At 45.8% G+C, this 22,941-nt stretch overlaps 1 protein-coding gene across 1 annotated transcript; it reads right to left on the bottom strand.

Moving 5' to 3' along the window:
- Positions 1 to 2,365: 2,365 nt before the first annotated feature.
- LOC122939362 (olfactory receptor 6M1-like) lies at positions 2,366 to 3,304 on the bottom strand. The gene has a single exon (XM_044295426.1). It carries the CDS (start codon positions 3,302 to 3,304, stop codon positions 2,366 to 2,368), a length of 939 nt encoding a protein of 312 aa, XP_044151361.1.
- Positions 3,305 to 22,941: the final 19,637 nt, after the last annotated feature.

The raw sequence follows: 22,941 nt of genomic DNA, 5'->3' as shown, positions 1-22,941 counted from the left end.
GCATAATACTGTGGTTGGTGTGTGTTATTTTGAATATAATAAATATAATACTAGACTAGCACTGTATACTGACACCAAGTGTATCTAAATCATAGTGTGAGGCATATAGAATTGTAGTGAACAATGGCACAGGTCAAAATACCGTATATGGTAATCATTGCACAGTAAAAAAAAAGATCATCCATTTTTCATATATGTTAAATGTAAGACAAAGACCTGATGTGAACCCGGCCAAATTTCACAATTGTAATTCCATTACCAGGTCTCACTCTTTACCTTAAAGGGGTTATCCCTCTTCGCCTTTTCATACTTACCTGCTGCCAGTGTGCCTTTTTTTTTAAACATAATATTAGAATTTTTAAATGCATTGCATTGTAGCAAAAGCAATAACGCCATTTTTCTACCAGTGAAATTGAACGTAAATTACACTGTACACAGAAATCAAACCACTTTCCCTGCACAGTTCAAGTGTTGGTGTTTATTGGAGATTAAACGAAATTCAAGTGTACAATGTGTGCTTTTCAATCCAGTACTGTTTTAAACCTCTGATTGAAAATACCTGAAATAGTAATCTGAAATGTGGAACAGGGATTCTCCAGACATTTCAAGTGTTAGAGTGTGGTGCAAAAATAGCAATACAAGAGTACAACATGTGTTTTACCAATTCAAATCACTGAGTGAAAACACCTGAAATGGTAGGCCAACTTCAGCTGGTACTGGTATTGCCACCCACCTCCACACTATGCCACCTTGCCACTCTGTGGCCTCCTGATGCTGCGGCCACCTCCACACTATGTCAACTTGCACTCTGTGGTCTCCTCATGCTGCTGCCACCTCCACACTATGTCTCCTTGCCACTCTGTGGCATCCTCATGCTGCTGCCACCTCCACACTATGTCACCTTGCCACTCTGTGGTCTCATCATGCTGCTGCCACCTCCACACTATGTCACCTTGCCACTCCATGGTCTGATGCTGCTGCTACCTCCACACTATGTCACCTTGCCACTCTGTGGTCTCCTTATGCTGCTGCCACCTCCACACTATGTCTCCTTGCCACGATGTGGTCTCACCATGCTGCTGCCACATCCACACTATGTCACCTTGCCACTCTGTGGTCTCCTCATGCTGCTGCCACCTCCACACTATGTTACCTTGCCACTCTGTGGCCTCCAGATGCTGCTGCCACCTCCACACTGTCATTATGCCACCCTGTGGCCTCCTGATGCTGCTTCCACCTTACCACTATGTCATTGGTCCACTCTGTGGACTTCTCATGCTGTTCCCACCCTCCCCACTTGATGATTGGGCCACTATTTTGCCTTTTGGCCTGGCTGACATCATCATTTATTTGACGCTTCTTCTGATCTGTCAGAAGGAAGGAAAAATGAGAAGCACAATGGATCCTCTCTGTGTAGCAGCTGTAAGGACTGTAAGGTCCCATCAGAATTGGCTTGTGATTTGGTAGACAAAAGTGGGTACAAAACACAGAAGACATGCAAATATTCCATTCATCTCTGTTTTGGATCCACTGACTGAGTGAAGACGGATTCTCAATAGACAGAATCCATTTTTTGGGGGTTATTGGAACAGAGGAAAGGCAAAATAATCAGTGTTGTCAACACAAACTTACTGCTGATACCCTCTCCACTCGGGGGGGCTCTACTTGTATAAACGTTTAATAGAACAGGTTCTGTAGACATCTATGTGGAATCAGCTGACGATGGTGTAAAAAGAATGCTCTTCTTGGCGCTAACATAGACCCATAAGGCTACTTTCACAATAGCGTTTTTTTGCAGATCCGTCATGTTTTTTTTTTTTTGGATCCGTTACAATAATGCGACCGCATGCATCTGTCATGAACGGATCCGGTTGTATTATGTCTTCTATAGCCATGATGGATCCGTCTTGAACACCATTGAAAATCAATGGGGGACGGATCCGTTTTCTATTGTGCCAGATTGTGTCAGAGAAAACTGATCTGTCCCCATTGACTTACATTGTGTGCCAGAACGGATCCATTTGGCTCTGCTTCGTCAGGCGGACAGCAAAACGTGTCCGCCTCCAGAGCGGAATAGTGACTGAACAGAGGCAAACTGATGCATTCTAAACAGATCCTTTTCCATTTAGAATGCATTAGAATCCATTTTTAAACCGCTTTTGAGAGCCCTGAAGGGATCTCACAAAAGGAAAGCCAAAACGCTAGCGTGAAGGTAGCCTAAGGCTGAGTTTACACTTGAGTCAGTTGGTCCGTTTTGGCCCTGTGACTGCCCAAATAAGTGAAGTGTATAGAGATTCTAAGGGCGACGCCTGTCATCTGCATGTCATACGGACTCACAGTGTTCACAGTGCATAGGGAAATCTCATTACTTCCCAGGTCTTTTGACTATATATTTGTCTCCACATTTGAAGAAACTCTTCACAGCATGTTTTACCTCTTGATTTCTCAGAGTGTAGATGAATGGATTGAAGAGCGGAGTCAATACTGAATGCAAGATTATAGCCAATTTGTCAAAATCTATAGAGGAGTTTTTAATAGACCGTAAGCTCATAAACACTGTGCCAATATAGTGTATAAACACAATTAAGAGGTGAGAGGAACATGTTGCAAAGGTCTTCCATCGCCCACCTGATGAGGGTATCTTTAATACTGCAATTATTATATTTACATAAGATGCAAAAATCAGTATAAGTGATCCAAACACAATCACTGCAGAAACCATAAAATTTAAAACACGTATATGTTTGGTGTCTGTGCAGGCCATTTCTACAAGCTGTTCTACATCACAAAAAAAATGGTCAATTCTCAAACCACAGAAGGTAAGCTGAACAACTAGTACAGTTGGGGCTATGGTGTCCAGAAAAGCACATGCCCAAGCACCCAAAGCTAGAAATAGGCAGAGTGTGGGGCTTAACACAGCCGTGTAACGTAAAGGGTGGCATATAGCCATATACCTGTCAAAAGACATGACTGTTAGAATCAGTATCTGAGTCGAACCCAAGAAGAAGAAGCTGTAACATTGTATCATGCAGCCCACATAACTGATGATTCTACTTCCGTTCACCAGAAGAGACAGGAACTTGGGTGTGATTGCACCCGTTACCAATAGATCTAAGCATGACAAATTAATGAGGAAAAAATACATTGGTTTATGTAGTTGTTTATTTGTTGAAATGATGACAATGTTTCCAATCACAGTGATGGAGTAGGCATTCAGAAGAAGGAAAAAAAATGTTGTTTTAATCACTGGAGAATAGTGAAATTCCATTAATAAAAACCCATCGCTCTTGTTAAGTATGATCATATCTGAAAGGCATAAGGGGCTTGACTTTTAAATTAATGTATTATGTACTCAAGAAAAACAAGCACATGCTGTATACTTTAACTACACTGTGTAATTCCCTACAAAACTATACATACACTCACCTAATAAATTATTAGGAACACCTGTTCTATTTTTCATTAATGCGATTATCTAGTCAACCAATCACATGGCAGTTGCTTCAATGCATGTAGGGTTGTGGTCCTGGTCAAGACAATCTCCTGAACTCCAAACTGAATGTCAGAATGGGAAAGAAAGGTGGGCTACAACAGCAGAAGACCCCACCGGGTACCACTCATCTCCACTACAAATAGGAAAAAGAGGCTACAATTTGCACGAGCTCACCAAAATTGGACTGTTGAAGACTGGAAAAATGTTGCCTGGTCTGATGAGTCTTGATTTCTGTTGAGACATTCAAATGGTAGAGTCTGAATTTGGCGTAAACAGAATGAGAACATGTATCCATCATGCCTTGTTACCACTGTGCAGGCTGGTGGTGGTGGTTTAATGGTGTGGGGGATGTTTTCTGGGCACACTTTAGGCCCCTTAGTGCCAATTGGCCATCGTTTAAATGCCATGGGCTACCTGAGCATTGTTTCTGACCATGTCCATCCCTTCATGACCACCATGTACCCATCCTCTGATGGCTACTTCCATCAGGATAATGCACCATGTCACAAAGCTTGAATCATTTCAAATTGGTTTGTTGAACATGACAATGAGTTCACTGTACTAAAATGGCCCCGACAGTCACCAGATCTCAACCCAATAGAGCATCTTTGGGATGTGGTGGAACGGGAGCTTCATGCCCTGGATGTGCATCCCTCAAATCTCCATCAACTGCAAGATGCTATCCTATCAAAATGGGCCAACATTTCTAAAGAATGCTATCAGCACCTTGTTGAATCAATGCCACATAGAACTAAGGCAGTTCTGAAGGCAAAAGGGGGTCCAACACCGTATTAGTATGGTGTTCCTAATAATTCTTTAGGTGAGTGTATATCATTCTACTCATCTCCCCCTGTTCTATGCCATGCAACTTAAAGGTCTGACAGCATGGCTAATTTAACAGATTCCCTTTAAAAAAAATGACATCAATTTACAAAAGATATTAGGTTAAATTGACTGCTTTTGATTATCATGCCAGTTATTTAATTTATACCGGAGCTAAACTAAAGAACCATTCTTATAGCATGCCTGGTATCCATTGATGACTTCTTATGCTGTTTTAAGATTAGTTAATTTCTTCCTGACATCTGCTGTTCATGGCCTTTAAAGGGCTTATGCCTTGATTGATGCAAAAAGTGAATATCAGACATGATATAGTACATTACAATACTAACAAGGCTAGAACCAGCCCTGTCTGCGAATGGTTCCAGAAATCTCCACATTTACAGCTCCAATTGCTATGCTAGATTATCCTCCGTCTGGCAGCTCAGGGGTTGTGTCCTTTCTGCTGCAGATCTCTTCCTGTAACTGCCACAGCTTCTAATAGAACATATTTTGGTGGCAGTTGAAGATTTAAACTGAGCACGTTCAACTAGTTCAGTGAGACGGACAAAAAATAAGGAAAAAAGAACAAACAGCAGGTGGCACTGTACAGATACATTTTATTTAACAGGCTATACAAAAATTTTTATCATATGCAATTACAAAAGTATTTAGACCCAGGTGTTGGTTTGAAAAACAGAATAATTTTAATTCCCTGCAACCACGTTATCTAAAAATTTATTTTCAGGGATCTGGCTGGTTCTGATGCCTGAACAGCTCACCCACAATGAACAGGGCTGGCACTACCATAAGGCACATAAAGCGGCTGCCTTAGGGCGCACCCTGGGGGAGGGCGGAAAAATGAAGCTTCTCTTTTTTTTTTATCACTTACTTGTGAGTTGCGCTGCAGCGTCGCCCGCCCCAGCCTGCGCGCGCCGTGCAGCCCTTACTCACAGAGCGGCATGGGTCTGGCAGCACGGCAGCACGGCAACATGGTCATGGGGTCAGGCCAGTGCATTGTGAGTGGCGCAGCGGCGGCGGGCGGCAGCAGGGCCTGGAACTGACTGTGTCTGTGATTCTGACTCACACACAGCAAGATTGCCGTAGCAGCAGGACAGGTGGGTAGGTGATCACTGTTGAGCGCAGCAGCGCCATTGTGCACGGCATAAATGTGTTTAAAAAAAAATTATTACACAAACAACAATCATAAACGGAGGGGGGGGGGGTGATGGTGACCGTGACATGATGGGAGTGGAGACAATGTCTGTAGTCTCTGACATGGGGATGGGGCCAGGGCCGGCCGGGGGGGGGGGTGATGATGTGCCATGGGGGGGGGGAATGTGACACAATAGGGGGTAATGATGTTATCATGGATGTGACACGAAGGGGGTGATGTGACATGGTTTGGAGGGGGAGAAATGTGACATGGATGGAACGGGAGAAATGTGTCATTGAGGAGGTGAAATGTGACAAGGAGGTGGAGAAATGTGACATAGAGAGCTGATGTGACATAGGTGATTTGATAAGGAGGGGAAAAAATGTGACATTGAGGCCTTGAGGGGAAGAAATGTGACATTGAGGGGGTGAAATGTGACATGGAGGGGGGAGAAATCTGACATGGGGCAAGAAATGTGACATGGGGGTGATGTGACAGAAGGGATTATGTAAAAAGGAGGGGAGAAATGTGACATGGAGGGGGAGAAATGTGACATTGGGGGCTGATTGCTGACATGGGGGTATGATGGCTTATATGGGGGCATGGTGGCTTACATGGGGGGCTGATGGATAGGGTCTGATGTCTGACATGTGGGTCTGATCTGAGGCATTGGGGGTCTGATCTAAGGTCTGATTAACATTGGGGGTCTGATTGCTGGTCTGACCTGAGGTGTAATGGAAAATATGTTTTTCTTATTATCCTCCTCTAAAACCTAGGTGCGTCTTAGAGGGCAAAAAATACGGTCCTCAAACCAGCGATTGTCTGAATCAGAGAGAAGATACCAGGACCACACAGAGGAGAAGCCAGCTGCTGCAGACGGGACCAGGGCCAGGTGAGCTGCGAGGGGGTGGGGGTCCTTCTGCGTGCGTTCTGTATTTTTCTCACACCCATCAATTGCAAGTGCTGTTATCATCTGAAAGTATGAACAAGAATAGGACTTGCTCTGTAATTTGCAGAACAGTTGCAAAAATTCGGCCTGAGACCTTCTGAAAGCATCCAGGCCTGCCATAGTTATGTTCCCATTAAACTCTGCTCAGGCAAGGCTTAATAAAAAACATTGTAATTCTACCAGATACTGTGATAGTTTATTACTGCAGTCGGCGGTATAAGTGATCTAATGATTGCATGTTCAAGCTCCCTAGCAAAGCTAAAAAATAAAGCTAATAAAGGTTAAAAAAAAGTAAAACATTTTTTTTTTTATCATTCCTTTCTCCATTTTGCAGACCAAATAAAACCCCCAAATACTCTTCAATGCCATGTCCCGAAATGTTCCATTTTCTGGTCCCTTCTCCACAAAAAATGGAATTGATCAAAAAGTCATACATATTCTAAAATGGTATTAATTAAAACTATAGTTATAAAATATTACGACTTAAGTATTAAGTATTAAGTATTGAAACATAGTAAAAAAAAAAGTATATTAATTTGCTATCGCTGTAATCATGCTCACCCACAGCATAAAGGTAAGGTTCATTTTTACAATTTGTATGCACAATGAATGCTGTAAAAGATAAATATAATAATGGCACAATTGCATTTTTATTTATTTTTTCCATCTTCGTAATATGGAATACTAAATGGTTCCATTTCCCCAAAATTAAAATAAACAATTTTCAAAAAAAGAGCATCATAGGCAAAACACCTATACTATAAAAATATATAAATACTTATCCCATATGGCAAAAAATTCTGAATGGCAGATTTGCCTTTTTTCATTGCTTCAGCTGTCCCAGGAGCAGCCATGTGTGCTCTGGCCTGCGCAGCTAAGGCCCCCAATGAAATCCACACTCCAGTTCAGCACTAACATGTCAGAGCTGTACTAGGGTGCCTATTTTTAGGCTATGTTAAATATTTTTAAAAGGGTTGTAGAAATGGGGGCGGAGCTTGACTGAGCAGCAAGAGGGACCCCTGAGCCTAATCCTGCAGCCTAAAGAACCCCACCATGGTCAAAATCGGCAGGGACCGGATCAGGGACCACCTGAAACCCAGCAAGTCCAAGAAGAATCAATCTGAAATAGAACAGTACCTGAAAAACAAGCTGGCAGCCCAAGATGGCGCTGGGCCCTCAACATGACTCAGCCGAACATGCGGACTCAGACGCGGAGAGCTCCGTGGACCTATGAGACAAGGTAACCTCACCAGGCACCTTATCCTTCTCCAAGAAATATTTTAAAAAAGCCCTGGCTGTGGCCCTGGCACCTTTTATGAGAGAATTAGCAGAGTGGAAGTATTAGAGACTAATCAAGCCATGCAAGTGGCACATAGTGAGGCCATAGCAGGCAACATCTCCACAGCTATTAGGCAGATAGAGGATCAAGAAAATAGGAGCTGACACAAGAATGTAAGTGTTAAGGGTCTACCAGAAACTGTGACTCATGAAGCGCTGAGGGAGGCCATGACCCAGATGTTTGGTATTATTCCAGGTGCGGACAGGGCAAGATCTATTGTTATAGAACGGGTACACCGATCCCTGAGACCCTCACCGAAAGAAGGAGAGCCGCCAAGGGGTGTTGTCTGTGGGCTCCTCAGCTTTGTAGATACTGCAGCAATTTTGAAAGGAGCTAAAGAGCATGGGGAGCTGAACCATGATGGTCACCCTATAGCACTATATCAAGATGTTGCCCCCTCCACGCTCGCGAAACTGCACCTACTGAAACCCCTCTGCGACTACCTGAGATCCCAGTAGATTATGTACCGTTGGCTCTTTCCTTTATGATTGCAGTTCTCCATAGAGGGTAAACGATGACACCGGAAGGCCACTACCTAATATTGATCTTATGGACATTCCATCATGGCTGCCGCAGGCCCTACAACCTTAGCTTCCTCCATTACCGAAGACAGCTCCATGGTCCGTGGTCCACAGAGCCAAGTCTCAGAGATCCAGGAAAGCCGCAGGATGAACTGCCTCTCACAGATGATGCTGACATCCCTCATCCTTATTTGGACTTCGGGGACTTTCTCTTATCTTTTCTCTTTCCTTTCTCTTTTATTTTTGTATTATTTATTTTAGGACTTTACCAGCCTCTCTTACTCTCTAGTGTCTCTTGGTAGACACAGGACACAGCCATGTCTCCTGCTGCAGATCCCTGGGACACCTTCCAGTGACAAAACTCACTCTGTTGCCAATGCCATGGTTTTTATCTAGGTAATGCCAATTATATCTTAGCATGTTCTAGGCTTCTGCCTTGCTTGCAGTATTGCAATATCCATTTGTACTGCATGCTGGCTTGTGGTGTCAGTTCAGGAATGAACATTACTAGTCCTCCTGCTACCACAATCATCCCCCTTGCCACAAAAGTTCGAGAGGGTCACTCAATAATCATATTTGAATGCTATATAATTGCACTAGCCTTGTTACATGTTATTCCTGTGATTGTTGAAATATTAGTAGTTTTCTTTTTACATGCTCTCTCTTCCCAGCCGTGCTATGTCAGGTGTGCACAGACAGCAGGTCTATTGTCCACACTAACATTTTAAATATGGTAGCTGACATACCTTAACTTCCTTTAATGAAAAAGGAATAAACACCTCCCAGAAGAGATCACAGATCCTTGCCTTACTTAGGAAAGCGAGAGCAGACATATGTTTTCTCCAAGAGACACACCTGAGGTGTGGGCATATCTCCAAATTCCCTCAACATTGTCATAATCAATGGTTCCATAGCACCTTTACCTTAACCTCTAGAGGCGCCAATATAGGAATAGCCAAACATATTCCCTTTGCCCCAATAACAACCTTGCAGGATGCAGGTGGGAGGTTCCTGTTTGTAAAGGGCAAATTGGGTAACATGACACTCACCCTTGCTTTTCTTTATGCCCCGAATAGAGGACAGTCCAGGTGGATTAAATCCACTCTGACCAAAGTCAACTCTTTGCCAAAAGATTGATTTTTATATTACGCCAAAATATGCGCATCATTAATTGCCAATTTGCGCAATCGCGAATATATTGGAGCACTCTATCTGCATATAAAGCTATTGTAATGTTCTGCCGTGCCAACCATTTTCTCTAATCTCAGGAAACTTCTAGCAGCTTGAAAAATGTAGCAAAAGTTACCCATGCCTGTATTGCGCGCGCAATACGCGCATATTACATTGCCAATTTTCGCAATCAAGAAAATAATGTCGATTTCTCAAATTCGCTAATTTTTGACGAATATTCGCCAAATATGGCAAATTTGAATATTGCTCCTGCCGCTCATCACTAGTCCTCATCAGCACATAACCTACCCATTCTCCTAGTACAAGTTGCCCACTTATTGATTCCCCTAAAATGGAATAGTTCAGACCCATCAACAATTGACCATTGGTATAGCAAACTTTACCAACTATATAGAATGGAGGAGCTAGCCAGCTGGACCTCTAGACCAGTGTTTCCCAACCAGCGTGCCTCCAGCTGTGGCAAAACTACAACTCCCAGCATGCCCAGACAGCCTTTGGCTGTGCAGGCATGCTGGGAGTTGTAGTTTTGCAACACCTGGAGGCACACTGGTTGGGAAACACTGCTCTAGACAACACGCTAAATTTTTTAAAACTTTGGCACCCGTGGAAGTATTATAGAGCATCCCATGGGACCTAGGGCTTTAATGATGATCCATATGCTTATGTAACTGGAATACCCCTTTGGTTCATAGCTTTCTGTTTCTTTTTCTGTTATAATGGTTCCTTTTTTCATTCCACTTCTATAAATTATCAGATGTCTCGGACAACTTCCCTTGCCCTGGTCAGTGCAAGTTGTCACTCTGGAGAGATGGGAGGGCCCATCTCATTCCTTTAACCCTTGCTTATCTCTATCAAGCAACCATTCTGGATAATACAGTTATTACTAGAGTTGAGCGAACACCTGGATGTTCGGGTTCGAGAAGTTCGGCCGAACATCCCGGAAATGTTCGGGTTCGGGATCCGAACCCGATCCGAACTTCGTCCCGAACCCGAACCCCATTGAAGTCAATGGGGACCCGAACTTTTCGGCACTAAAAAGGCTGTAAAACAGCCCAGGAAAGAGCTAGAGGGCTGCAAAAGGCAGCAACATGTAGGTAAATCCCCTGCAAACAAATGTGGATAGGGAAATGAATTAAAATAAAAATTAAATAAATAAAAATTAACCAAAATCAATTGGAGAGAGGTTCCATAGCAGAGAATCTGGCTTCCCGTCACCCACCACTGGAACAGTCCATTCTCAGATATTTAGGCCCCGGCACCCAGGCAGAGGAGAGAGGTCCCGTAACAGAGAATCTGTCTTCATGTCAGCAGAGAATTAGTCTGCATGTCATAGCAGAGAATGAGGCTTCACGTCAGCCACCACTGCAACAGTCCATTGGCATATATTTAGGCCCAGCACCCAGGCAGAGGAGGGAGGTCCCGTAACAGAGAATCTGTCTTCATGTCAGCAGAGAATTAGTCTGCATGTCATAGCAGAGAATCAGGCTTCACGTCAGCCACCACTGCAACAGTCCATTGGCATATATTTAGGCCCAGCACACACACAGGCAGAGGAGAGAGGTCCCGTAACAGAGAATCTGGCTTCATGTCAGCAGAGAATCAGTCTGCATGTCATAGCAGAGAATGAGGCTTCACGTCAGCCACCACTGCAACAGTCCATTGGCATATATTTAGGCCCAGCACACACACAGGCAGAGGAGAGAGGTCCCGTAACAGAGAATCTGGCTTCATGTCAGCAGAGAATCAGTCTGCATGTCATAGCAGAGAATCAGGCTTCACGTCACCCACCACTGCAACAGTCCATTGTCATAAATTTAGGCCCAGCACTAGTGTTGAGCGGCATGTCCCATATTCGAATTCGCGAAATTTTGTGAATATTCGAAAGAATATTCGTAAAATATTCGCGATTATTCAAATTCGTTATTATTTCGCATATGCGATAATTCGAATTTTCGCATCGCATAATACATATGCTATGCAAAATTCACATGTGCGCTAATGAAATCGCCTTACGAAGATTCGCAACTCAATTCAATCACTAATGTATGAATGCAATGCCCTTTGCCTCTGTTCTGGGACAAGTGTAGATATTCGCATGTGCGCTAATAAAATCGCCTTACGAAGATTCGCACCTCAATCACTTTCTAGGGAATGTGAGACTTTTGGGAATCAATCGAGATACAGTGGGGGGTGATGACAGTAGTTGACAGAGTACAGATCAATGTAATCTGTAAGGTGGAAAGTAAAATAAAAAATACGAATATTCGTAAATCGAATTTTACGAAGTTCTACGTATTCGCGAATATGGTGCTATACTATATGAATGCACAGGCCTTTGCCTCTCTGTTCTGGGGACAAGTGTAGATATTTGCATTTGCGTTAATAAAATCGCCTTACGAAGATTCGCAGCTCAATTCAATCACTAATGTATGAATGCAAAGCCCTTTGCCTCTGTTCTGGGACAAGTGTAGATATTCGCATGTGCGCTAATAAAATCGCCTTACGAAGATTCGCAACTCAATTCACTAATGTATGAATGCAAAGCCCTTTGCCTCTGTTCTGGGACGTGCCGATATTCGCATGTGCGCTAATAAAATCGCCTTACGAAGATTCGCGCCTCAATCACTTTCTAGGCAATGTGAGTAAGATCTGAGCTGTTGGACCTTTGGGAAACAATCAATTATATGTGTACTGTAATTTTGTGGGGGGGGGGGGGGAAAACAAAAAACGAATATTCGTTTTTACGAATATATAGCACTATATTCGAAATATTCGCGAAATCGCGAAGTTGCGATATTCGCGAAAAAAATTTGCTTTTCGAATATTCGCGCTCAACACTACCCAGCACCCAGGCAGAGGAGAGAGGTCCCGTAACAGACAATCTGGCTTCATGTCAGCAGAGAATCAGTCTGCATGTCATAGCAGAGAATGAGGCTTCACGTCAGCCACCACTGCAACAGTCCATTGGCATATATTTAGGCCCAGCACCCAGGCAGAGGAGGGAGGTCCCGTAACAGAGAATCTGTCTTCATGTCAGCAGAGAATTAGTCTGCATGTCATAGCAGAGAATGAGGCTTCACGTCAGCCACCACTGCAACAGTCCATTGGCATATATTTAGGCCCAGCACACACACAGGCAGAGGAGAGAGGTCCCGTAACAGAGAATCTGGCTTCATGTCAGCAGAGAATTAGTCTGCATGTCATAGCAGAGAATGAGGCTTCACGTCAGCCACCACTGCAACAGTCCATTGGCATATATTTAGGCCCAGCACACACACAGGCAGAGGAGAGAGGTCCCGTAACAGAGAATCTGGCTTCATGTCAGCAGAGAATCAGTCTGCATGTCATAGCAGAGAATGAGGCTTCACGTCAGCCACCACTGCAACAGTCCATTGGCATATATTTAGGCCCAGCACCCAGGCAGAGGAGGGAGGTCCCGTAACAGAGAATCTGTCTTCATGTCAGCAGAGAATTAGTCTGCATGTCATAGCAGAGAATGAGGCTTCACGTCAGCCACCACTGCAACAGTCCATTGGCATATATTTAGGCCCAGCACCCAGGCAGAGGAGGGAGGTCCCGTAACAGAGAATCTGTCTTCATGTCAGCAGAGAATTAGTCTGCATGTCATAGCAGAGAATGAGGCTTCACGTCAGCCACCACTGCAACAGTCCATTGGCATATATTTAGGCCCAGCACACACACAGGCAGAGGAGAGAGGTCCCGTAACAGAGAATCTGGCTTCATGTCAGCAGAGAATCAGTCTGCATGTCATAGCAGAGAATGAGGCTTCACGTCAGCCACCACTGCAACAGTCCATTGGCATATATTTAGGCCCAGCACCCAGGCAGAGGAGGGAGGTCCCGTAACAGAGAATCTGTCTTCATGTCAGCAGAGAATTAGTCTGCATGTCATAGCAGAGAATGAGGCTTCACGTCAGCCACCACTGCAACAGTCCATTGGCATATATTTAGGCCCAGCACACACACAGGCAGAGGAGAGAGGTCCCGTAACAGAGGATCTGGCTTCATGTCAGCAGAGAATCAGTCTGCATGTCATAGCAGAGAATCAGGCTTCACGTCAGCCACCACTGCAACAGTCCATTGTCATAAATTTAGGCCCAGCACCCAGGCAGAGGAGAGAGGTCCCGTAACAGAGAATCTGGCTTCATGTCAGCAGAGAATCAGTCTTCATATCATAGCAGAGAATCAGGCTTCACGTCACCCACCACTGTAAGAGTCAATTTTCATAAATTTAGGCCCAGAACCCAGGCAGAGGAGAAAGGTCCCGTAACAGACAATCTGGCTTCATGTCAGCAGAGAATCAGTCTTCATATCATAGCAGAGAATCAGGCTTCACGTCACCCACCACTGCAACAGTCCATTGGCATATATTTAGGCCTAGCACACAGGCAGAGCAGAGAGGTCCCGTAACAGACAATCTGGCTTCATGACAGCAGAGAATCAGTCTGCATGTCATAGCAGAGAATCAGGCTTCACGTCAGCCACCACTGCAACAGTCCATTGTCATAAATTTAGGCCCAGCACCCAGGCAGAGGAGAGAGGTCCCGTAACAGAGAATCTGGCTTCATGTCAGCAGAGAATCAGTCTTCATATCATAGCAGAGAATCAGGCTTCACGTCACCCACCACTGTAAGAGTCAATTTTCATAAATTTAGGCCCAGAACCCAGGCAGAGGAGAAAGGTCCCGTAACAGACAATCTGGCTTCATGTCAGCAGAGAATCAGTCTTCATATCATAGCAGAGAATCAGGCTTCACGTCACCCACCACTGCAACAGTCAATTTTCATAAATTTAGGCCCAGAACCCAGGCAGAGGAGAAAGGTCCCGTAACAGACAATCTGGCTTCATGACAGCAGAGAATCAGTCTGCATGTCATAGCAGAGAATCAGGCTTCACGTCAGCCACCACTGCAACAGTCCATTGTCATAAATTTAGGCCCAGCACCCAGGCAGAGGAGAGAGGTCCCGTAAAAGAGGATCTGGCTTCATGTCAGCAGAGAATCAGTCTGCATGTCATAGCAGAGAATGAGGCTTCACGTCACCCACCACTGCAACAGTCCATTGGCATATATTTAGGCCTAGCACACAGGCAGAGCAGAGAGGTCCCGTAACAGACAATCTGGCTTCATGTCAGCAGAGAATCAGTCTGCATGTCATAGCAGAGAATGAGGCTTCACGTCACCCACCACTGCAACAGTCCATTGGCATATATTTAGGCCTAGCACACAGGCAGAGCAGAGAGGTCCCGTAACAGACAATCTGGCTTCATGACAGCAGAGAATCAGTCTGCATGTCATAGCAGAGAATGAGGCTTCACGTCAGCCACCACTGCAACAGTCCATTGGCATATATTTAGGCCTAGCACACAGGCAGAGGAGAGGTTCATTCAACTTTGGGTAGCCTCGCAATATAATGGTAAAATGAAAATAAAAATAGGATTGAATGAGGAAGTGCCCTGGAGTCCAATAATATATGGTTATGGGGAGGTAGTTAATGTCTAATCTGGACAAGGGACGGACAGGTCCTGTGGGATCCATGCCTGGTTCATTTTTATGAACGTCAGCTTGTCCACATTGGCTGTAGACAGGCGGCTGCGTTTGTCTGTAATGACGCCCCCTGCCGTGCTGAATACACGTTCAGACAAAACGCTGGCTGCCGGGCAGGCCAGCACCTCCAAGGCATAAAAGGCTAGCTCTGGCCACGTGGACAATTTAGAGACCCAGAAGTTGAATGGGGCCGAACCATCAGTCAGTACGTGGAGGGGTGTGCACACGTACTGTTCCACCATGTTAGTGAAATGTTGCCTCCTGCTAACACGTTGCGTATCAGGTGGTGGTGCAGTTAGCTGTGGCGTGTTGACAAAAGTTTTCCACATCTCTGCCATGCTAACCCTGCCCTCAGAGGAGCTGGCCGTGACACAGCTGCCTTGGCGACCTCTTGCTCCTCCTCTGCCTTGGCCTTGGGCTTCCACTTGTTCCCCTGTGACATTTGGGAATGCTCTCAGTAGCGCGTCTACCAACGTGCGCTTGTACTCGCGCATCTTCCTATCACGCTCCAGTGCAGGAAGTAAGGTGGGCACATTGTCTTTGGAGCGTGGATCCAGCAGGGTGGCAACCCAGTAGTCCGCACAGGTTAAAATGTGGGCAACTCTGCTGTCGTTGCGCAGGCACTGCAGCATGTAGTCGCTCATGTGTGCCAGGCTGCCCAGGGGTAAGGACAAGCTGTCCTCTGTGGGAGGCGTATCGTCATCGTCCTGCCTTTCCCCCCAGCCACGCACCAGTGATGGACCCGAGCTGCGTTGGGTGCCACCCCGCTGTGACCATGCTTCATCCTCATCCTCCTCCACCTCCTCCTCATCCTCGTCCTCCTCGTCCTCCAGTAGTGGGCCCTGGCTGGCCACATTTGTACCTGGCCTCTGCTGTTGCCAAAAACCTCCCTCTGAGTCACTTCGAAGAGACTGGCCAGAAAGTGCTAAAAATGACCCCTCTTCCTCCTCCTCCTCCTCCTCCTCCTGGGCCACCTCCTCTTCCATCATCGCCCTAAGTGTTTTCTCAAGGAGACATAGAAGTGGTATTGTAACGCTGATAACGGTGTCATCGCCACTGGCCATGTTGGTGGAGTACTCGAAACAGCGCAACAGGGCACACAGGTCTCGCATGGAGGCCCAGTCATTGGTGGTGAAGTGGTGCTGTTCTGTAGTGCGACTGACCCGTGCGTGCTGCAGCTGAAACTCCACTATGGCCTGCTGCTGCTCGCACAGTCTGTCCAGCATGTGCAAGGTGGAGTTCCACCTGGTGGGCACGTCGCATATGAGGCGGTGAGCGGGAAGGCCGAAGTTACGCTGTAGCGCAGACAGGCGAGCAGCAGCAGGATGTGAACGCCGGAAGCGCGAACAGACGGCCCGCACTTTATGCAGCAGCTCTGACATGTCGGGGTAGTTGTGAATGAACTTCTGCACCACCAAATTCAGCACATGCGCCAAGCAAGGGATGTGCGTCAAATTGGCTAGTCCCAGAGCTGCAACGAGATTTCGCCCATTATCACACACCACCAGGCCGGGCTTGAGGCTCACCGGCAGCAACCACTCGTCGGTCTGTTGTTCAATACCCCGCCACAACTCCTGTGCGGTGTGGGGCCTGTCCCCCAAACATATGAGTTTCAGAATGGCCTGCTGACGTTTACCCCGGGCTGTGCTGAAGTTGGTGGTGAAGGTGTGTGGCTGACTGGATGAGCAGGTGGAAGAAGAGGAGGAGGAAGCCGAGAAGGAGGAGGTGGCAACAGGAGGCAAAGAATGTTGCCCTGCGATCCTTGGCGGCGGAAGGACGTGCGCCAAACAGCTCTCCGCCTGGGGCCCAGCTGCCACTACATTTACCCAGTGTGCAGTTAGGGAGATATAGCGTCCCTGGCCGTGCTTACTGGTCCACGTATCTGTGGTTAGGTGGACCATTGCCACAGATGGCGTTGCGCAGTGCACACTTGATTTTATCGGATACTTGGTTGTGCAGGGAAGGCACGGCTCTCTTGGAGAAGTAGTGGCGGCTGGGAACAACATACTGTGGGACAGCAAGCGACATGAGCTGTTTGAAGCTGTCTGTGTCCACCAGCCTAAATGACAGCATTTCATAGGCCAGTAGTTTAGAAATGCTGGCATTCAGGGCCAGGGATCGAGGGTGGCTAGGTGGGAATTTACGCTTTCTATCAAATGTTTGTGAGATGGAGAGCTGAACGCTGGCGTGTGACATGGTTGAGACGCTTGGTGACGGAGGTGGTGGTGGTGGTGTTGGTGGTACATCCCCTGTTTGCTGGGCGGCAGGTGCCAACGTTCCTCCAGAGGCGGAGGAAGAGGCCGAGGCGGCAGCAGCAGAATAGGCCGAGGCGGCAGCAGCAGAAGAGGTAGCAGGGGGAGCCTGAGTGACTTCCTTGGTTTTAAGGTGTTTACTCCACTGCAGTTCATGCTTTGCATGCAGGTGCCTGGTCATGCAGGTTGTGCTCAGGTTCAGAACGTTAATGCCTCGCTTCAGGCTCTGATGGCACAGCGTGCAAACCACTCGGGTCTTGTCGTCAGCACATTGTTTGAAGAAGTGCCATGCCAGGGAACTCCTTGAAGCTGCCTTTGGGGTGCTCGGTCCCAGATGGCGGCGGTCAGTAGCAGGCGGAGTCTCTTGGCGGCGGGTGTTCTGCTTTTGCCCACTGCTCCCTCTTTTGCTACGCTGTTGGCTCGGTCTCACCACTGCCTCTTCCTCCGAACTGTGAAAGTCAGTGGCACGACCTTCATTCCATGTGGGGTCTAGGACCTCATCGTCCCCTGCATCGTCTTCCACCCAGTCTTGATCCCTGACCTCCTGTTCAGTCTGCACACTGCAGAAAGACGCAGCAGTTGGCACCTGTGTTTCGTCATCATCAGAGACATGCTGAGGTGGTATTCCCATGTCCTCATCATCAGGAAACATAAGTGGTTGTGCGTCAGTGCATTCTATGTCTTTCACCGCTGGGGAAGGGCTAGGTGGATGCCCTTGGGAAACCCTGCCAGCGGAGTCTTCAAACAGCATAAGAGACTGCTGCATAACTTGAGGCTGAGACAGTTTCCCTGGTATGCATGGGGGTGATGTGACAGACTGATGGGGTTGGTTTTCAGGCGCCATCTGTGCGCTTTCTGCAGAAGACTGGGTGGGAGATAATGTGAACGTGCTGGATCCACTGTCGGCCACCCAATTGACTAATGCCTGTACCTGCTCAGGCCTTACCATCCTTAGAACGGCATTGGGCCCCACCATATATCGCTGTAAATTCTGGCGGCTACTGGGACCTGAGGTAGTTGGTACACTAGGACGTGTGGATGTGGCAGAACGGCCACGTCCTCTCCCAGCACCAGAGGGTCCACTAACACCACCACGACCATGTCCACGTCCGCGTCCCTTACTAGATGTTTTTCTCATTGTTATGGTTCACCACAACAACAAATATATTATTTGGCCCAATGTATTGTATTCAAATTCAGCGGGATATAAATTTGAGGCCTAGTATTTAGGCGCTGGGTGACCGGTATGGATTTAGTGACAGAATTAGACTTGGAAATTCACAGAAGCGTGTGTGTGTGAAGTTATTCTGAATGACCCAATGTGCACCTTGAATATTATATACCCTTTTAGGGATAGATTTCAAATAGCTCTGATATAGCAGAAACCACTAAATTATGAAATTGCTAAATTGGGAATTGTATTTCAACCCAGAACAAGAAATGTGCTTGAACGGACACTAAATAACTCGCCCAGCTACAGCACTAGGACAGATTTAGCGGGATATAAATTTGAGGCCTAGTATTTAGGCGCTGCGTGACAGGTATGGGTTTAGTGACAGAATTAGACTTGGAAATACACAGTAGCGGGTGTGTGTGAAGTTATTCTGAATGACCCAATGTGCACCTTGAATATTATATACCCTTTTAGGGATAGATTTCAAATAGCTCTGATATAGCAGAAACCACTAAATTATGAAATTGCTAAATTGGGAATTGTATTTCAACCCAGAACAAGAAATGTGCTTGAACGGACACTAAATAACTCGCCCAGCTACAGCACTAGGACAGATTTAGCGGGATATAAATTTGAGGCCTAGTATTTAGGCGCTGCGTGACAGGTATGGGTTTAGTGACAGAATTAGACTTGGAAATACACAGTAGCGGGTGTGTGTGAAGTTATTCTGAATGACCCAATGTGCACCTTGAATATTATATACCCTTTTAGGGATAGATTTCAAATAGCTCTGATATAGCAGAAACCACTAAATTATGAAATTGCTAAATTGGGAATTGTATTTCAACCCAGAACAAGAAATGTGCTTGAACGGACACTAAATAACTCGCCCAGCTACAGCACTAGGACAGATTTAGCGGGATATAAATTTGAGGCCTAGTATTTAGGCGCTGGGTGACAGGTATGGGTTTAGTGACAGAATTAGACTTGGAAATACACAGTAGCGGGTGTGTGTGAAGTTATTCTGAATGACCCAATGTGCACCTTGAATATTATATACCCTTTTAGGGATAGATTTCAAATAGCTCTGATATAGCAGAAACCACTAAATTATGAAATTGCTAAATTGGGAATTGTATTTCAACCCAGAACAAGAAATGTGCTTGAACGGACACTAAATAACTCGCCCAGCTACAGCACTAGGACAGATTTAGCGGGATATAAATTTGAGGCCTAGTATTTAGGCGCTGGGTGACAGGTATGGGTTTAGTGACAGAATTAGACTTGGAAATACACAGTAGCGGGTGTGTGTGAAGTTATTCTGAATGACCCAATGTGCACCTTGAATATTATATACCCTTTTAGGGATAGATTTCAAATAGCTCTGATATAGCAGAAACCACTAAATTATGAAATTGCTAAATTGGGAATTGTATTTCAACCCAGAACAAGAAATGTGCTTGAACGGACACTAAATAACTCGCCCAGCTACAGCACTAGGACAGATTTAGCGGGATATAAATTTGAGGCCTAGTATTTAGGCGCTGGGTGACAGGTATGGGTTTAGTGACAGAATTAGACTTGGAAATACACAGTAGCGGGTGTGTGTGAAGTTATTCTGAATGACCCAATGTGCACCTTGAATATTATATACCCTTTTAGGGATAGATTTCAAATAGCTCTGATATAGCAGAAACCACTAAATTATGAAATTGCTAAATTGGGAATTGTATTTCAACCCAGAACAAGAAATGTGCTTGAACGGACACTAAATAACTCGCCCAGCTACAGCACTAGGACAGATTTAGCGGGATATAAATTTGAGGCCTAGTATTTAGGCGCTGCGTGACAGGTATGGGTTTAGTGACAGAATTAGACTTGGAAATACACAGTAGCGGGTGTGTGTGAAGTTATTCTGAATGACCCAATGTGCACCTTGAATATTATATACCCTTTTAGGGATAGATTTCAAATAGCTCTGATATAGCAGAAACCACTAAATTATGAAATTGCTAAATTGGGAATTGTATTTCAACCCAGAACAAGAAATGTGCTTGAACGGACACTAAATAACTCGCCCAGCTACAGCACTAGGACAGATTTAGCGGGATATAAATTTGAGGCCTAGTATTTAGGCGCTGGGTGACAGGTATGGGTTTAGTGACAGAATTAGACTTGGAAATACACAGTAGCGGGTGTGTGTGAAGTTATTCTGAATGACCCAATGTGCACCTTGAATATTATATACCCTTTTAGGGATAGATTTCAAATAGCTCTGATATAGCAGAAACCACTAAATTATGAAATTGCTAAATTGGGAATTGTATTTCAACCCAGAACAAGAAATGTGCTTGAACGGACACTAAATAACTCGCCCAGCTACAGCACTAGGACAGATTTAGCGGGATATAAATTTGAGGCCTAGTATTTAGGCGCTGGGTGACCGGTATGGATTTAGTGACAGAATTAGACTGGGATATGGCCAAAAAATAAACAGACTATTGCTGGTTAAATGCACTTGGTGTGACAGCTTCACCCTGATGTAGGCTTTAGCCAAAAAACAACCACACCATTGAGGGTTAAATGCACTTGGTGACAGGCGCAGCTTGCCCCTGATTTAGTATATGGCCAAAAAATGAACAGACTATTGCTGGTTAAATGCACTTGGTGTGACAGCTTCACCCTGATGTAGGCTTCAGCCAAAAAACAACCACACCATTGAGGGTTAAATGCACTTGGTCGCAGCTTGGATGCACTTGGTCGCAGCACCGCACAAGACACAAAATGGCCGCCGATCACACCATAAAAAAGTGACTGACAAACGGTCTGGGCAGCCTAAAAACAGTGAGTGAGCATTTGAGTATCAGCAGCTCAATGATGCACAGCTGCAGATCGATCGATTAATCAAGTGAAGTCCTTTGGAGGAGTTAATCTGCCTAATCTCGCCCTACTGTCGCATCCGCAACCTCTCCCTACGCTAATCAGAGCAGAGTGACGGGCGGCGCTATGTGACTCCAGCTTAAATAGAGGCTGGGTCACATGGTGCTCTGGCCAATCACAGCCATGCCAATAGTAGGCATGGCTGTGACGGCCTCTTGGGGCAAGTAGTATGACGCTTGTTGATTGGCTGCTTTGCAGCCTTTCAAAAAGCGCCAAGAAAGCGTCACAAAAGCGCGAAGAAAGCGATGAACACCGAACCCGAACCCGGACTTTTACGAAAATGTCCGGGTTCGGGTCCGTGTCACGGACACCCCAAAATTCGGTACGAACCCGAACTATACAGTTCGAGTTCGCTCATCCCTAGTTATTACCCATTGAGCTTTGGAAATAACTTAGACCTGTATTACTGTTGGATACGAATGACTACACATTTGTCTATGTACCGCCTATTTGTTTTTCTTTCTGTTTGTTATACACTGAGCATCATTTCTGTATGCTGTATTATTTATTGTCTATTGAACTTAATAAAAAGATTTATAAAAAAAAAGTTTTAGAAATGTTTAGTTATTCTTTAACACCTTAGGGATGCATGACGTACCGGTCCGGCATGTTTCCGGAGTCCTTAAGGACCCATGACTTACCGGTACGTCATGAGTTTAAAATAAGATTACGACGCCCCAGGTAATTCGAACGGGATGCCAGCTGAAATCATTCAGCCGGCATCCTGTCACAACGCCGGGGGGGGGGGGGGGTGGGGGCATGTGATCCCCCCGTGTCGGCAATTGCAGGTCAATTCAGACCTGTGGTTTGCTGCGATTCTGATCCCCACGGTCTCTGACCGCGGAGATCAAACTTTAAAATGCCCGAAATAAAAGTTTTATTAACCCCCCCCTGCACCCCTGAATGATTTATGTGGGCGGGGGGTGCAGGGGGGGTTTCGCAGGCGGTGCGGGAGGCGGGTGGTGAGGCAGGCGGGATTGCGATCCCCCGCCCGCCTCCCCTTGAATAATCGTTGGCATCTAGTGGGTATACCAGGGTGTCAGCACATCGGTGATGCGATGTCAGCCGTTTAACCCTTTCCATACAGCGGTCCGTACGGACCGCTGTATGGAAAAGGTTAACAGCTCAGGTAGCACCCTGTACCTTTGCAGCCCCCCGATGGGAGAGGGAGAGAGCCCCCAGACAGCCCCCTGAGAGCCCCGTCCTTACCCTTCCCCGTCTGCGCAGTTCTGTCTACAACTGAGCAGACGGGGAAGGTTCCCATGGCAACAGGACGCCTTCTCAGGCATCCTGCTGTCCATGGTGCTGAACAGATCTATGCTAAAGGCATAGATCTGTTCACACAAAGTGTAAGTAAAATACAGTACAGTACCCTATATGGTGTACTGTACTGTATTATACAGACATCAGACCCACTGGATCTTCAAGAACCAAGTGGGTCTGGGTCAAAAAAATGTAAAAAAAAAGTTAAGATAAAAAAAAAACATTTATCACTGAATAAAAAAATAAAATAAAATACACTACACATCTTAGGTATCGCCG

This window comes from Bufo gargarizans, chromosome 5 (genome assembly GCF_014858855.1).
Source record: "Bufo gargarizans isolate SCDJY-AF-19 chromosome 5, ASM1485885v1, whole genome shotgun sequence".
Lineage (NCBI taxonomy): Eukaryota > Metazoa > Chordata > Amphibia > Anura > Bufonidae > Bufo > Bufo gargarizans.
This window is presented reverse-complemented; position numbering and strand designations above follow the sequence as displayed.

Coding starts and splice junctions, on each gene's coding strand:
- LOC122939362 (XM_044295426.1), bottom strand. CDS start 3,304: ATGATCATACTTAACAAGAGCGATGGGTTTTTATTAATGGAATTTCAC.